This window comes from Mustela lutreola, chromosome 16 (genome assembly GCF_030435805.1).
Source record: "Mustela lutreola isolate mMusLut2 chromosome 16, mMusLut2.pri, whole genome shotgun sequence".
Lineage (NCBI taxonomy): Eukaryota > Metazoa > Chordata > Mammalia > Carnivora > Mustelidae > Mustela > Mustela lutreola.
The window spans coordinates 50,675,392-50,691,836 of record NC_081305.1 but is presented as its reverse complement, the minus strand read 5'-3'; the positions used below and the strand labels follow the sequence as shown (position 1 = coordinate 50,691,836).

General features: G+C 48.2%; 1 protein-coding gene and 1 long non-coding RNA gene across 3 annotated transcripts in view; one reads left to right on the top strand and one right to left on the bottom strand.

Moving 5' to 3' along the window:
• LOC131818908 (uncharacterized) overlaps nt 1-12,178 on the top strand; it is a 21,925-nt gene extending 9,747 nt beyond the window's left edge. For both annotated transcript variants that reach the window (XR_009348963.1, XR_009348962.1), the window contains exon 5: nt 12,081-12,178. This is a non-coding gene — a long non-coding RNA (uncharacterized LOC131818908). The remainder of the gene's footprint in view (nt 1-12,080) is intronic.
• OSCAR (osteoclast associated Ig-like receptor) lies at nt 10,178-16,445 on the bottom strand. The gene is made up of 6 exons (XM_059153674.1): nt 16,150-16,445; nt 15,721-15,856; nt 15,000-15,032; nt 12,121-12,462; nt 11,004-11,288; nt 10,178-10,734 (listed from the first exon to the last, which is right to left on the bottom strand). The coding sequence occupies exons 2-6, from the start codon at nt 15,755-15,757 to the stop codon at nt 10,601-10,603; spliced, it is 831 nt and encodes a 276-aa protein (XP_059009657.1). The 5' UTR covers nt 15,758-15,856; nt 16,150-16,445; the 3' UTR covers nt 10,178-10,600.

Sequence of the window (16,445 nt, the reverse complement as noted above, 5' to 3'; positions counted from 1 at the left end):
AGATCATGATCTCAGGGTCCTGGGATCGAGTCCCGTATTGGGCTCCCTGTTCAGTGGAGAGCCTGCTTCTCCCTCTCTCTCTGCCTCTCCCCTGCTCATGTGTTCAGGCGTACTCACTCTCTCAAATTAAAAAAAAAAGAGATCTTAAAAAAAAAAAAGAAAGACTGGGGCGCCTGGGTGGCTCAGTGGGTTAAAGCTTCTGCCTTCAGCTCAGGTCATGGTCCCAGGGTCCTGGGATCGAGCCCCGCATCAGGTTCTCTGCTTGGCAGAGAGCCTGCTTCCTCCTCTCTCTCTCTGCGTGCCACTCTGCCTACTTGTGATCTCTGTCTGTCAAATAAATAAATAAAATCTTTAAAAAAAAAAAAAAAAGAAAAGAAATGAACTTGCACCAGGTTATGGTTGCCTTTCGGGGTAGAGGGGAAATAGATCAGGGCCCCGTGCTTATGCCTGATAGAAGATTTTGTTGCTTTGGCCATTTTGGGGTCTTTGTGTTCCATTTAAATTTTAGTATTATTTGTTCTGGTTCTGTGAAAAATGCTTTGATATTTTGATAGGGATCACATTGGGTCTGTAGATTGCTTTGGGTACTATGGGCATTTTATCAATATCAATTCTTGTCATCCACAAGCATGGAATGCCTTTCCGTTCCTTCAATTTCTTTCATCAGTGTTTTACAGTTTTCTGTGTATAGGACTTTCACCTCCTTGGTTAAATTTATTCCTAGGTATTTTATTCTTTTTGGTGCAATTCTGATTGGATTGTTTTCTTTTTCTGCTACTTCATTATTAATGTATATAGAAATGCTACCAATCTCTGGATATCTATTTTATATCCTGCAACTTTTCTGAATTCATTTATTCCTTCTAGTAGGTTTGGTGGGTTTTTTAAAGAAATTTTTAAAAAGATTTTATTTACTTATTTGACAGAGAGAGATCACAATAAGCAGAGAGGCAGGCAGAGAGAGAGGGGGGAAGCAGGCTCCCTGCTAAGCAGAGAGCCCGATGGGGGACTCGATCTCAGGACACTGAGACCATGACCTGAGCTGAAGACAGAGGCTTAACCCACTGAGCCACCCAGGCACCCAAGTTTGGTGTTTTGTTTTGTTTTTGGTGGAGTCTTTAGGGTTTTCTATGTGCAATATCATGTCATCTGCAAATAGTGAAAATTTTACTTCTTCCTTACCAGTTAAATATCTCTTACTTCTTTTTCTTGTCTGATTGCTGTAGCTAGGACTTCTAGGACAATTTGAATAAAAGTGGTGGAAACTGACATCCTTGTCTTGTTCCTGATCTAAGAGACCTGAAACCATAAAAATCTTAGAAAACAACACAGAGAGTAATTTTCCTGACATCAGTCATAGCAACATCTTTCTAGATATGTCTCCTAAGGTGAAAGGAAAAAGGTTAAAATAAACTATTGAGACTACATCAAAACAGAGTTTTTGCACAGCAAAGGAAACCATCAACAAGACAGAAAGGCAACCTACTAAATGGGAGAAAATATTTGCAAATGGTATATCTGATAAGAAGTTAATACTCAAAGTATATGAAGAACTTATACAACCCAACATCAGAAAAAACACAAACAATCCAATTAAAAGAAGACATACCAGTGGCCAACCAACACATGAAAAGATGAGCAGCATCAACATCAGTAGGGAAATGCAAACCAAAATCATGATGAGGTATCTGTCTGAATGGTTACAATTTAAAAAAATGTTTGTAATGAAACAAGATATAAAAGTATTGACAAGGGTAGAGAAAAGAGAGCCTTCTTGCACTGTTGGTGGGAATGCAAACTGGTGCAGCCACAGTATGGAGGGTCCTAAAAAAATTAAAAATAGAAATACCTTATGATCCAATAATTCCACAACTGGATGTTTATGCAAGAAAATGAAAACTCTAATTCGAAGAGACATATACACCCTTATGTTTATTGCAGCATTATTTTCAGCAGTCAAGATGTGGAAGCAACCTAACTGTCCATCAATAGATGAATGGATAAAGAAGTCACACACATGCACACACACACGAATATTATGCAGCCATAAAAAGGGTGAGATCTTGTCATTTGCAACAACATGGATGGACCTAGAGGGTATTATGCTAAGTGAAGTAGGTCAGACTGAGAAAGACAAATACTGTATGATTTCATTCATATGTGAAATCCAACTAAAAAACAAGTGGATAAACAGAAAGCAGAATCAAACCTAATAACACAGAAAACAAGTGGATGGTCTCCAGAAAGAAAGGGAGGGGGTAGGGATGGGCAAAATGGGTGAAGGGGAGAGGGAGATTCAGCTTCCAGCCACGGAATGAATGAGTCACAGGAATAAAAGGGAGAGCACAGGGAATGTATCCCTGATACTGTGCTAGTGCTGCGTGGAGACGGATGGCAGCTACAGTGTGGTGAGCACAGCGTAACAAAGAGAGAAGCCATGTCACTCTGTTGTGCACCTGAAAACAGTAGTGTCAACCATACTAAAAAATAACTTTAAATAATAGTCAGGAGCTATATATAGTATGTACATATATATGTGTATGTGTATAAACACACAAACATATACACACGCATATACACACACGTACATATATATATGTGATGTCCATTCCCACCACTTGCACTCAACATTGTGCTAGAAGTCCTAGCCACAGCAATCAGACAAAGAAGTAATATATAGTAGCTATAAAGTAATAGTTAAATTTTACTGAGTGACTTCTCTTGTGAACTCATCTTTTTAATCCCCCAATTTTTCAGTACACAGCTATCTTTTTCAGATGAGAATCTTTAAAAAAAAATATGTAACCACCAAAGCAGTATCATCCCAGGAAAACTAACAGTCCTTCCTTGATACCTTCTAATGTCCCGCCAGGATCCAAATGTCCTCAATCATCTCAAATACACTCTTTTTGTCAGTTTTCTTTTAAAAATCAGGATTCAAATCTGAAAACTACAAGTCTACAAACTGTATTTGATAGATATGCTAATTTAAATAAGACAACATTTTCAATCTCTTTGTGAAAATAAGAAATCAAGCACATCGTAGGTTTTTATGATTTTCATACCATTCCTTTGGGAGACAAGCGCCATGCCCCTGAGACAATTGTCTTGACAGGGCTTACTTGTCTCTCCATTTAGTGACACAGAAAAATCAACAAGGTAATGGATTATCAAGGAGAGAAACCAACTATAATGACAGGCGTTTCTTTGAAGGTGATTTTCAACAGATGTGGTGACAATTTTTAAAGTCTTGAGACTCTTATAAGACTCTTGTTTAAATATCACTTCTGTGCATAGATTTATTTCAACAGAGAAGAGTTTAGTAAAAAGTCATGAATGAATATTTGCATCATTCTCCTACTTGCATCAGGGAACAAAAGTGATACTTTGGGCAAAGCTTTCACCTTCATACTTTAACCAGACTGACTGACTAATTTCAAGCAGGCTCCATACCCAGCATGGAGTCCAACACGGGGATCTCACTGCCCTGAGATCAAGAGTCAGATGCTTAATCAACTGAGCCATCCAGGTGTTCCTAACCAGATTTCTTAAATAATCTTTATCACATTACATTATTCCATTACAGAGGCACGATTGATTAAATTATTGGCCATTGAGTGACTCACTCAATATCCAGCCTTTCCCCCTCTCCCCAGAAATGGGGCTGGTGCTAAAGTTTCCAAGTTTCTAGTTGCATGGCTGGCCTTTCTGACGACCGCCCCCATCCCCAAGGTACCTAGAGGCTCATCAAGAGTGGCCTCCTTTGCACAAAATATGCTCCCGTCACTGAGGAAGTAAGGGGTTTAGGAGCTCTGTGCCAGGAACCAGAAACAAAGGCCACTGAATCACAAAAGCGCAATCTAGACTGTGGTTAAGTGTGCTTATCTACTGCCTCTCGTCTGAGGGGAAAGGGCAGAAAGCGCCTCAGCTCACTGGAACTTGAGAAGCACCTCGAAGGCGTGTGGCGAAAGTTTCCCGGGGGAAGTAATGTGAGTGGGACACGGGCTCCCAGCCTCCCAGAGGCTCCCACTAGCCTCTCGTCTTCTCATGTTCCAGGAGGATCCCAAGGCACTGTGCCCAGACTCGGAGTAGCTGCAGGGCCAGCGTCTGACTCTGCGGACGTGGGAAGGGTTTCCAGGATCCCATAGAAGAGCCTCCCCACCCCCTTCCCACGGCCTGAACTTTCCATAATTCTTTAAAAATAAGCAGGGGATACCGGATCTCCAAACGGATGCTGTTACCAGCTAAATGTCGGGTTCTCCCCCAAATTCTTGTGATCAAGCCCCTAGCCCCCAGTGTGCTGGTATTAAGAGGTGGGACCTTTGGGAGGTGATTAGGTTTAGATGACATTATGGGGGTGGAGATCCTATGGTTGGGATTAGTGTCCTACTTAAAAGAAGAGACATGAGAGAAACCCTGGATCTCTTTCTCTCCGTCCTCGCCCCCCCTCCCTCTCCCTCTCTCTCCCTGCCTTGTGAGAATACAAGAGACCACTGCCAGCCAGGGAGAGGGCTTTCACAAGAACCATGCTGGCACTCTGGTCTCAGACATCCCAGCCTCCAGAACAGTGAGAAGTAAGTTTCTGTTGTTCCAGCCACCCAGTGAATGGCATTTTTTAAAAGCCCGAGTTGACTGAGACAAGTGGACAAAAAGATGGTGGTATTCGATGGGCTCCTGGGAGGAGTGCCTGGAGTCTGGTGGGGCAGGGAGACTGTCGTAGAAACTCGTGGCTGGGGCCGCGGTTCATCCTGGTCCCTCAGGCATGCAGACCAGTGGAGCAGCCGCCATCTCCAACATTGCTGGTCACTGTGTCCAGGAGAAGAGAGAGCACGGAGTGGGGAGGAGGGAGCCCTTACGGTGACACGCTCCAGCTCGGAAGCGACAGGGGTCGCTGCCAGTCACAACTCAGTGTCCAGCCAGAATAGAGGAGGATGGCTACAGTCCCCTGAAGCGCCTGTTAGGGCGTTCAGGGATTTCCGGGGAAAAGATGTGACCACAAGGTGGCAGTAGCACACTGCTTCCCCTCCCCACCGCTACTGCTTCCCCTCCCCACCGCTCCCCATCGCCATCCCTCCTCCGCAGGGGGCCTCTGCACCTGCTGGGCTTCCAGCACCTTCACCTATAGTGAAGTCTGCTCAACGTTCAGATCTCACCTCTGCATTTCAGCAAAGCCATCCGAGATCTCCGAGATGAGATCAGATCCTTGAAGACAGGCTTTCAAATCTCCCTCTTCTTTTTTGCTATAGCTGTACTGATGGAGATGGCTCACAGGTTCCTAGAACCCAAGTTTCCTTCTTCCTTTTTTTTTTTTTTTAAAGATTTTATTTATTTATTTGACAGAGGGAGAGATCACAAGTAGGCAGAGCAACAGGCAGAGAGAGGAGGGGAAGCAGGCTCCCCGCCCAGCAGAGAGCCCGATGCGGAGCTCGATCCCAGGACCCTGAGATCATGACCTGGGCCGAAGGCAGAGGCTTAACCCACTGAGCCACCCTGGTGCCCCTTCTTCTTCCTTTAAGTAGCAGGAGCCCCCCATTTTTAGAAGGGCACACACTGGAACCCAGCCACTTTTGCAGCTAGACCTGGCCGTGGAACTGAGTTCTGGCCAATGGGATGAGAGCAGAAGACACATGTTCAAATCCGGGGTCCCACTCTTTAAAAATGACCATGTGATTTCTCTCTTTCTCTCTCTCTCTCTCTTCCTCCCTTCATGCTGGCTCAGAACCATGTAGGAAAGCCACATGTCGACAAAAGCAGAGCTGTTATAATGGCCCTAGGCTGTTTCAACAGCATACTGTTAAGTGAGAGAGAAATAAATGTTTTTAAAGATTTTTTATTTATTTACTTGACAGAGAGAGGGAGCACAAGCAGGGGGAGAGGCAGGCACAGGAGAAGCAGGCTCCCTGCCGAGCAGGGAGCCCAATGTAGGGCTCGATCCCAGGACCCCAGAATCATGACCCGAGCCGAAGGCACAAAGCTAACTGAGCCACCCAGGCGCCCCGAGAAATAAAATCACATAGTTTTTTCCTTGGAGGGGATCCATTTTTTACAGCCACTTGAGGTGCTCCCTAAACAATACGGTACACACCGCAATTCGGTTAAAGCTTCTCCCCCTGAGCTTCAGGCTTGCACCTGCCGCCAACACAGCATGCCGCCCGTGGTGAGCATTCAACAGATGTGTGCAAGTAGATGAGTGGGAACTTGGGGGGACAAACAGGGTTGGGGACAGAAATGAAAATCCTAAGGGCGAACATGCCTGGGTTTGTGGGAAGAGGAAAGAGGTTCCCTTGAAGTTGACAGTATTAGTTTTGCTCTTACTGTCGTGACAGAGGGTCACAAAGTAGTGGCCTAAACATAAATTTTTTATCCTTGCGTTCTGGAGGTCAGAAGTCCGAAATGGGTTGAGAGGCTGCATTCCTTCTGGAGGCTCTAGGGCAGAATCCACTTCATTGACTTTTCCAGATTTGGAGGAGCCCGCGTTCCTTGGCTCGTGATCCTGCATCATGCTGACCTCTGCTTCCGTGTCTACATCGCTTCCCTGACTCGGATCCCTTCCCTCTTACAAATAAGGACCCTTGTGGCTGCACGGGACCTAAATAATCTGGGATAACCCCACTCCCACCGCCACCTCATGATGCTGTATTTCATCACACCTGTGAGGGCCCTTTGGCCACTACAACATTTTCCCAGGTTCCAGGAATTGGGACATCTGGGTGGGGGTGGTGGGGGACCTCACTCTGCCCAAGGCACAAGGCCAAAGGTATGGAGCTCCCTCGGGTCACCTGCAGCATGCTGAGCTCCGCGGGCCACACTGCGAGGCCCCGGACACACCTGGTCCCTCTTGGGAGTAGCTGTGGTCTCGGTCTGGGAGAGAGAGGATCCGAATACAGTGCAGATATTCAGTTCGGGTCCGATAGGGCTCTGTGGGAACACACTTGGGCCCAGTAGCAGTCTGCAGTGGAGAAGCATCCAGTCTGAGACCAGAAGGAGGGGCGTGCTGGCACAGGCGTGAGCACATAGAAAGGAGAGCTGGTAGTAGGTCTGTCACAAGGGCCTTATGAGCATCCTGGGAGTGATGAGCATTTGTGGGTAACAAATAAAGGAATCACGGCCTGGGGGCACCTGGTTGGTGCGGTCAGGAAGGCATCCGACTCTTGGTTCCGGCTCAGGTTGGGATCTCAGGGTTGTTGTGAAATCAAGCCCCACATGGGGCTCTCCGCGTTCAGTGGGAGTCTGCTTGAGATTCTCTCCCTCTCTCCCTGCCCCTCCCCCTCTCTAAAATAAATAAATCTTAAAAAAAAAAAAAAAGAAAGAAAGAAAAAGAGGAACCACTGCCTCAAGAACAGTAAATTGCTTTGCAATAGTTAAATGTGATAATATTCCCCTTTCTCTTCCTCTTTCAAAAGTGGAAGTGACCGGGGCACCTGGGTGGCTCAGCAGGTGGGGCAGCCGACTCTTGGTTTCTGCTCAGGCTGTGATCTCAGGGTCCTGGGATGAAACCCCATGTCAGTCTCATGCCCAGTGGGGAGTCTGTTTGAGGATTTTCTCTCCCTCTTCCTCTGCCCGTCACCATGCTCTCATGTGCTCTCTCTCTCTCTCTCTCTCTCTCAAATAAATGAATAGGGACTCCTGGGTGGCTCAGTTGGTTAAGCGTCTGCCTTGGGCTCAGGTCATAATCCCAGGGTTCTGGGATGGAGCTCCATATTGGGCTCCCCGCTCAGCGGGAGGCCTGCTTCTCCCTCTCCCTGTGCAGCTCCCCCCACTACGTGTACTGCTTCTCTCTCTCTCTCTCTCAAACAAATGAATAAGATATTTAAATAAATAAATCTTTAAAAATAAAAATAATATTCTATCAATATTATCTGTCAATAATATTATATTTTTCATCTGGTTAGCCTTGATTCCTTTCTCATCTTCATACACACATTTTCCACCTCAGAACACTTCTCACCACTCAACACTCATGTGTTGCTTTCCTGATTTATGCCTATATTCGGTGGAGCACACATCCTCTTCTGTTGTTATTAAGTTTTCCAACTTCCCCTCCCCCTCTGCCCACTGAAGAAGAAATCTTCAGGCTTGTTGGATAAATAAATGCATAGGTTGGTCGATGGATACTGAATAAGTATAAATAGGTCAGTGGATTCATAAATTGACAAACTGATTAATAAAGGGAGGAATGAATGAATGTAAGAATGAATGGATGATACGTAAGGGCAAAAGGAAGGGTATATATTCATATAAGAGCAAGAGGAGGGGCGCCTGCGGGGCTTAGTCGATAAGCGGCTGCCTTCTGGCTCAGGTCATGATCCCAGGGTCCTGGGATTGAGCCCGGCCCATGCGTCCATCCATCAGGCTGCCTGCTCTGTTGGGAGCCTGCTTCTGCCCTTCCCACTCCCCCTGCTGGTGTTCCCCTCTCTTGGCTGTGTCTCTTTCTCTGTCAAATAAATGAATAAAATCTTAAAAAGAGCAAGAGGAAAGGGGATGAATGGTTGGGTAGGACTGAAAGACACAAGGATGAGAATCAGTGGATGACAGTGAGTGGGGGGAGTGGTTGGATGGCAAAGGAACCGGAGAATGAACGGATGCAGGGAGCTGAAGTAGGAGCTTATGGGGAGCCTCCCTCATGGGCTACTGACTTCCCGTGTGACTGTCGGGGGCTTCGTGCCACCCTTCCATGCCGCCACTGCCCATCTGTAGAACGAGGAACCTGGATTTGATGCCTTTGCAGCCCCATCCAGGTCTGGGTCCCTCCTGTGACACTGGGTCCCTGCTTCCCCCTTGATTTCCCACATGCACATCCAGTCCACGGGGAGATAGCCCAGGATATGCTTCGCAGGAGTCCCGCATCAGGACTCAGTACGGACCCAGAGAATCCTGCTTCCAGTCTCTCCTCCCATCCCTTCAGCAAGTCAGTGGACCCAGGCAGCTAATCTGACTTCAAATTTCAGTTCTGCTTAATTGCAGTACCCAAATCTCAGCCACCAGGAGAACTGGGTGTTGAAACAGCACCGTTTTATGCTGTTTTGCTGTATTTTGAATTTCCCAGTCTTTACACAAGTCCAGAGATCAGTTTCTGTAACCAAAGAACACCAACAAATATTGCTCAATTTCCTCAAATCGTGTCTCATCGTGGGTGTTAGGGAGCTGCTCCATCAGTGAAGGGAATCATGATCAGCATTTTTAGTAAAGTGGATTATAATAAAATAATATGTGAATATGGCTTCATAGAACTCGAACTCTAGTTCATAGATGTAAATGGATCTGTGTACAGGGCTGTGATGTAAGCATTGCTTCCTGCTCATGTCTCCCCAAAAGGGCGGTGGGCAGGATAGGTTAAAACTGCTGACCTGAGCTCTTCTGATCTCTCTCTGACATGTTGGGGAGAAGTTATCTTGTTTGGTTATCTCCAACCAACATTGTAGATACTTCCCCTCCTCTTTCAGAGATAAAAAATCAGGAGGGTCTGTAGATTGCTCAAGGCTATTCCGTCCCCCTGGAGGGACTTTCCAAAAAATGGAAGGCATCCTCTCCTTCATAAAGTGGGGAGAGGAGGAGAGGACGGTGGAAAATTTAGTAACAGAAGAGGATGTGTGCTCCATCAAAATTACGTATAAAGCAAGAAAGGAGCAGTAAGAGGTGCTTAGAGACAGAAAATGTGTGTATGAGGATGATAAAGGCATCTGAGCTACCAAGATTAAAACAGAAGTTAAATTAATAAACTCTGGAGAAACTGAATGTAGTCAGGCCTTCCAGAGAGAGAGGCAGGAGGGGAGAGCAAACAGGATGCAAGGGGGAAGGGTCTGCATTATCTTTACAACTGTGGAGGCCACCAAGAGCCGTGGGAAGCAGGCTAGGCATCAGGTGTAAGTGTCTAGGTCAGAGCTCTAGGGCACACACTGCCCTTGCTGTTGCCTTGACAATGGACTCCACTTAATCATAATGACAGCTTCAGAAAACCAGCCTGCACTGCATGCAAATGAAGCTTTAAATAGGGAAGAAGTTGTCCTTGATCTGATCTCGGTCTACCTTTGGGGAATGTCTGAGAAGGGGTTCGGAAGAGGTTTGCAATGATGTCATGAAGGAAGTGGCAGTGAATTTCTTAAAGGATCAGCTTTTCATGTGCACTGGAGGGGGAGAAAAAAAGCTAACTTCATTCCAGCCCAGATGAAACCACAGATACAGGATAGCTAACATTTATTGAGCATTTACTACGGGCCAGTCACTTTCAAGGGCTTTGCTTGTATTGCCCACTTTATCCTACAACAAGATTAAGAAGTGGGTATTACCAGTGAGCCCATTTTACAATCAGTGCAAATGAGACTTGGGAAAGGTCTCTTTCTTAATAATCCAGTGAGTGAGCGGTGGCTGGCACTGGGAATTGAACCCTTGTGTCCAGGAAGCCGGATAGAGCCTTCCACTGACCTACTAGAGGAATGACCCAGAAGGGAGCTAGAACACACTGTAGGAAGCTTATTATGACCCAGAAGCTGGACACAGCCAGGGGGACTGTGGAGCTCTTGGGAGGGCCGGTCCAACCCCAGGAATCCTGGCCTCTGGGAGGTCTTCTCACACTGCAGCTCTGTATCCAGTCCTCTGGGGCTCAGGGCCTGACACCTGGGGCATGGTTCTGGCTGCACCAGTCAAGAATAATCAGTGTGCCCAGAGAGATGAGCACCAGGCCGGCCAGCCCCAGACGGAGGAGGTTGCCCTGTGTGTAGTCCAAGGAGCCTGAGCCTGCAGGACAGCAAGGGAGAGAGGCTTGGCTCCGGAACCCACCGTCCGGGCCCCACCCTCTCGGTCTCCAGCCTCCAGGGTGAGACTGGGGACACAGCTCCCAGTCTCAAAGTTGTAGTGGATAGGGTCAGGGGTCCTGGACTCCTGGATTTGGGGAGGAGGGGGTAGGGTCCTGACCCCCAGGTTGGGAAGCAGGGAGAGAGGCTGGGGGCTTGGACCCCCGGGCTGCGGAGCAGGGGCCGGGCCGGGCCGGGGCGCGCCGCTCTCACCGTGGTCGGCGCGGATGACCAGCGGCTCGCTGCGCAGCGACAGCACGTACGGGGAGGACGGCGTGTGGTAGTAGCAGCTGTAGGTGCCGGGCGCGCGGGCGCCGGGCAGCGGGAAGTCGGCCCAGGACTCGGTAGAGTCGCGGTACTGCAGCGGCGCCGCCTCGCCCGCGCGGTACAGGGCGAAGCTCATGCCCCGCAGGCGGCCCGCGCAGCGCAGGCTCACGTTGGCTCCGGGCGCCACCACCGGCCCGGGCAGCGCCACCAGCGACGGGGGCGGTAGCTGGTCTGCGAGGGGCATGGACCGGGACGAGCGCTGGCGTGGCCCTGCGCCGCGGGACCTTCGCCCCTCTTCGCTCCCGCCCCTCCCAGCCCTGTCCTCCACCTCCCTCCTCATGCCCTCCCGCCTGCCCTCTCTCCCTCAGTCGCGTCACCGGCCCTCTAACCTGTACCTCACTCTGCACCACCTCCCCCACATCGTGTCTCTCTTTATCTCTGCCAGTGTCTCCCACAGTGTCTCTGCCTCCCTGTCGGTGTCTGTGCCCTTTGCATCCTTGTCCCTGGCTCCCTGTGTGTCTTGTCCCCAAGTGCACCTTTCTCTGCGGCTCTGTCTCTCTCTCCCTCGATGTCCCCTTTTCTCTCTTGGCCTAAGCCTCACCAAAATTCTCTTCCTGTGTCCGGTCCTGTATGTTTCACTACCCTGGATCTCAGAGGCAGCCTCTGGAATTGCTTCTTCTGGTGTTCTGGATTTCTCCCAAGGCTTCCTAACCTCAGCGCTCAAATCTGGATAATTCTTTGTTGTAGGGGGTGGGGATGGGGACTGTCCTGTGCATTGTTGGATATTTTGCAGCATCTCTGGTGGTAGTGACAACCAAACAGTGTCCCCAGATATTGCCAGAAAGGTCACCTGGGGAGCACAGTCCCCTGGTTAAGGATCACCCCTTTCTCCAGTTCTCTCTCTCTCCCTCATAGATCTTGTTGCTCTGGGTCAGTACAAGTCTGTCTCCGTATGTCTCTTTCACTATATCTCTCCCTGTATTTCTCCGTCCCTCCTTCTCCATCCCTCATCACACCCCAAAGTCCCTTCTTCCCACCGCCCCCACCCTTGCCAGGACCTCACCTGTGACCAGCAGTTCCAACGTATCACTGGGGTGAGACCAGACACCCAGATTCCAGCCTGGATTCCTGTAGCAGCAGTGGTAACTGCCCCCCTGGGCTGGGGTCACCTCCTCCAGGAAGAACTCTGCCAGCTCCATGGACACATCCCGGTACAGCACAGGGGTGATGTACCCAGACTTGAAGAGTGCAAACCTCCAGGCAGGTTGAGGTGCCCGGCACCTCAAGGTCACATTGACCCCAGGGGTTACAATTGCCGCTGGCTGAGCCCCCAGCGATGGCTTGAGGGATAAGGCTGGGGGGACTGAATTAACAGGGCTGCTGCGTCCCTGGGCTTCCTGGGAGCCTGAGAAGATGGGGTGGGAAGAGAATCACCTGGGGCAGCCCCTTCCTCTTTCTCATCCTTAGTTTCCTGCTTCTAAAATAGGGGAGATGGTGGACCCCAGTCAGGGATTGGCAGCCCTCGCTGCAAATGAGCGTAGCTGGGCAACTGCCGAGCTTTACTCCATGGTTTTGAAACATAGTGTTAAGGGATCGGGTCCCAGAAATCTGTAATTTTAAATGCTCTTCAGACTATTTGTGACATAGTCAACATATTTCAGTAGTTGCCAAAACTTGCTATCTATATGAGAAAAAAATAAAATAAAAAAGAAGGTATAGCCCTACCGCAGACCAATTTCAGACCAAATTCCCCAAAACCAATTCCAGGTTAATTAAAGACCTATATTGTTTTATTTTACTGTAAAAGTATTAGAGGAACATATAGGAAAATGCATTTGTCCTGGGGATGGAGAAAGCGATCTTAAAATATAAAACAAAAGATCCAGAAGAGACAAGGTTAATTTGATGACTGCGAAATTTTCAAGTTGTGTAGGAGAATAGACAAATGGAGCTAGATGGCAAGCAACATCACAGGCAGAAAGGACTCATTCATCACATAGATTAAGAGTATAGAAAGAAATCACAAACCCAGCCGAGTTGAAAATTGGACAAAACACATGAATCAGGCAGGGCACAGAAGAGGAAGTCCAATAGAAAACACATGGGGAGGGGGGGAAGTTGTTTAATGTTACTAGCAATCATTTAAAAAAATTAAAACAACAGGGGTTTTTTTGCCTACCAGGTTGTCAAAACTTAAAATAATGGTTTATATTCTATTTGGGTGAAGACACGGTGAAACAGGTATGTAGGTACACTTGAGTGTACCTTTTGAGAAAGCGGTTTATTCCTTTCTATCTAAATACACGAAGGGCATACCCTCATGATTCCACCGTTTCATGCTAGACAACGGTACGTACACCAGCACAGAAAGCTCACACTGGAGTACTCACTGAGGTGCTGACTGGGGTGGGGCTGGGGAAGGACACTGGAAACAACCTAACTATGCATGAAGAGGGCCAACTAGACCCTAGCTACACAGTGGCAAATGATCCGTAGCTGTTAAAAGCATGCAGTTATGGGCACCTGGTGGCTCAGTGGGTTAAAGCCTCTGCCTTCTGCTCAGGTCATGATCCCAGGGTCCTGGGATTGAGCCCAGCATGGGGCTCTCTGCTCAGTAGAGAGCCTGCTTCCTCCTCTCTCTCTGCCTGCCTCTCTGCCTACTTGTGATCTCTATCTGTCAAATAAATAAATAAAAATCTTTTTTTAAAAAAACCATGCAGTTAATTATAACGATATGGCCCCATCTCCAAGAGAGATTGTAAAGTAGAAAATGTGCAGAACAATGTGTCATGAAATATCATTTTGTCTTGGCAAGAAAACAAGGGAGTATATAAATATATGTATGCGTCTGAATACATGGAAATTTCTTGTAAGGATTCAGAGCTTATTTAAGGAAGATGAGGAAGGGGAAGAGGGAGGTTATATGTCCTTTGGGAATCATATTCTAAACCATGAATATATGTTAGCTTTAGCATTTAAAAATAATAATTTAAAATAAATTGATAGCTGGGGCACCTGAGTGGCTCAGTGGGTTAAAGCCTCTGCCTTTGGCTCAGGTCATGATCCTTGGGTCCTGGGATCAAGTCCTGCATCGGGCTCTTTGCTCAGTGGGGAGTCTGCTTCCCCCACCCCACCCCCCGCCTGCTTCTCTGCCTACTTGTGATCTCTGTCTGTCAAACAAATAAATAAAATCTTTTAAAAAATAAAATAAATTGATAGCTAAGGTATCAGTGGTTTTCCAGGAGATTTTTATTTGAAGTTGTGGTGTAGTGGGGAGGTTTGAGAGACAGAGATCTCACCAGTCAGAAGACCTGGAAAGAAACTCAAGGCTCTTTCTGGGTGAATGATCCTACTCTGGTGGAAATGGGCTTCCAAATGGGTGAATAATTGGCATTGCCAGAGGTCCTATTTCTTGAGCCCCACACTGTGCCAAGCTTTGAGTCAAGGGTTTTACACATGTGATTTTTAAAAATTCATTAAATACCTTTATTTTTTAAGTAATCTCTACACTCAACATGGGGCTCAAACTCACAACCCCAAGATCAAGAGTCACATGCTGCACAGACTGAGCCAGCCCGGTGCCCCGTACATGTGGGTGGTTTTATTAAATCCTCACAACAGCCCATTTCACAGAGAAGGAAACTGAGTAGCAAGCAGTGGTTCATTCAAAGTTGTAAATGAATAACTTGGTGAAAGTGGGGTTCCAGCTTAGGTCTCTTTAGCTCCAAAGTTCATGGTCTTCTCTACCCACCTATGCTGGTCACTAAAGGAAGATAAGAAGGAAAGAAAGGAAGGAGGGGAGGGAAGGAAAAGATGAAAGAAGAGAGGAGAGGGAGGGAAATATGGAAACCTGAGGTGAGGCTGAGCACCAAAATAAAATGTGAGTAACTGGAAATGGGCTTCTAGCAGCTTGCAGGTGAGTGGATGGGCGATATTACTCACCAGCTGGAGTGACGTCTCCATGACACAGAGGCCCTATAGAAGGTGGAGGGGTTGAGTCTTTTCAGAGAGCTAGGCTTCTCCCAGTCCTACCTCGCTGCAAACTCAGGAATCTAAATCCTTCCTCTGGGAAACAGGAATCTAACCCATATGTCCTCTCTCAGTTGCTCTAACTCAAGGCTCGTAATCCCCACCTACTTGAGAAGCCTGAAGTCTGGCCCCAGCCCCCTCTTGCCTCTACACCCAGTGTTCAGACCTCTGGAATCCCCCTTTTCCAGGAGGCAATAATTGGAGTCCACAGTGTCTTCTCCCTGGGCATCAGGAGTCTGGGTCACCAGCTCCCCCCTTTCCCAGAGACCCAGGTGTTCTGGCTCCATCTCTTCCTGCTCTGAAATCTTGAACTCTACTTGCTATCCCCAGGAGTTAGCACCCTCCTGACTCAACACCCAGAAAATGCTGCCCCCACTCTCCTTGTCCAGGAACAGGAATTCAGGACCCCCGTGTCCTTCCTTGATAGGACCCAAGGATCTAGGTCCTGTCCCCTTATTCCGGTCTAGAATTCCAAACCTTCAGATTGTGCTGCCTGACCATGGTGCACCTGCCCCAGGGGAGTCAGTAGCCCTCTTCCTTTCCCCTTCCCTATTCAGGGTGCCCAGGTCCCCAGAGCCTGTCTCTTTGCACCCCAACCAGCCCGAGACCCAGGGAGAAGAGGGCAGTGGCTCACAGAGGGTCAGGAGCTGGAGGATCAGCACCAGAGCCATGGCGGGCAGATCTTGGCTGGAGCAGAAGCAGGAGCCAGGGCTCAGCTGTGTCCTCTCTCTTCTCAGGAAATGCAATGTCTGAGAGCCAAAGCCAGAGCTCTGTTTAAGGAAGGGAGGAGGGAAGTGGGGGCCTCTGGGAGACTGTGTCACAGCCCCATGGTGCTGCGGAAAAACCTGGGAGAAGGGGCAGTCATAACCAGTTGTGTTCACCAATTAAGCTTAAAAAAAAGAGAGAGAGACTAGAAAGTAGCACGTATTATGTACCAGACCCTGTGCGGCGCTACTTTGGGGGCACAGAGAGGCGTCAGACCCTATTAATGCCCTAGCGCAGCTCCCAGTCTGAATTAAAGACAGGCGGACCAGCTGGGTTACAAAAAAAAAAAGTGAGCTACCCTAGAGGTCACAGGTGGCGCTGAGAGGATCCACAGACGACCCCTAACCCTCTGGGACGAAAGTGAAAGGTTCCAGGACGAACTGATGTCGAGCTGCGACCGCAAATGATAGTGTCATCTGTCCTCTCCCGGCCTCCGTTTCTCCGTCTGTGAAACGGGCCTTCGTGAGTAAACTCTAAAATGAAGACTGTTGCATTCCGCCTTGGATGGGCCGTGGCTTGGATGGAGCACACCTCAGGCTGGACTCCTAGGTGAGGAGACAGGTCGGCGTTTAATTCTGCAGCGCCGCCAGCGTT

Excerpts from the sequence above, each read along its gene's own strand:
- OSCAR (XM_059153674.1), bottom strand. The coding sequence starts at position 15,757 with ATGGCTCTGGTGCTGATCCTCCAGCTCCTGACCCTCT. Across the intron at positions 15,033-15,720 it reads CCTCCAGCTCCTGACCCTCT|GGCCTCTGTGTCATGGAGAC; the intron begins GTGAGCCACTGC and ends CACCTTCTATAG. Across the intron at positions 12,463-14,999 it reads TGGAGACGTCACTCCAGCTG|GCTCCCAGGAAGCCCAGGGA; the intron begins GTGAGTAATATC and ends CCATCTTCTCAG.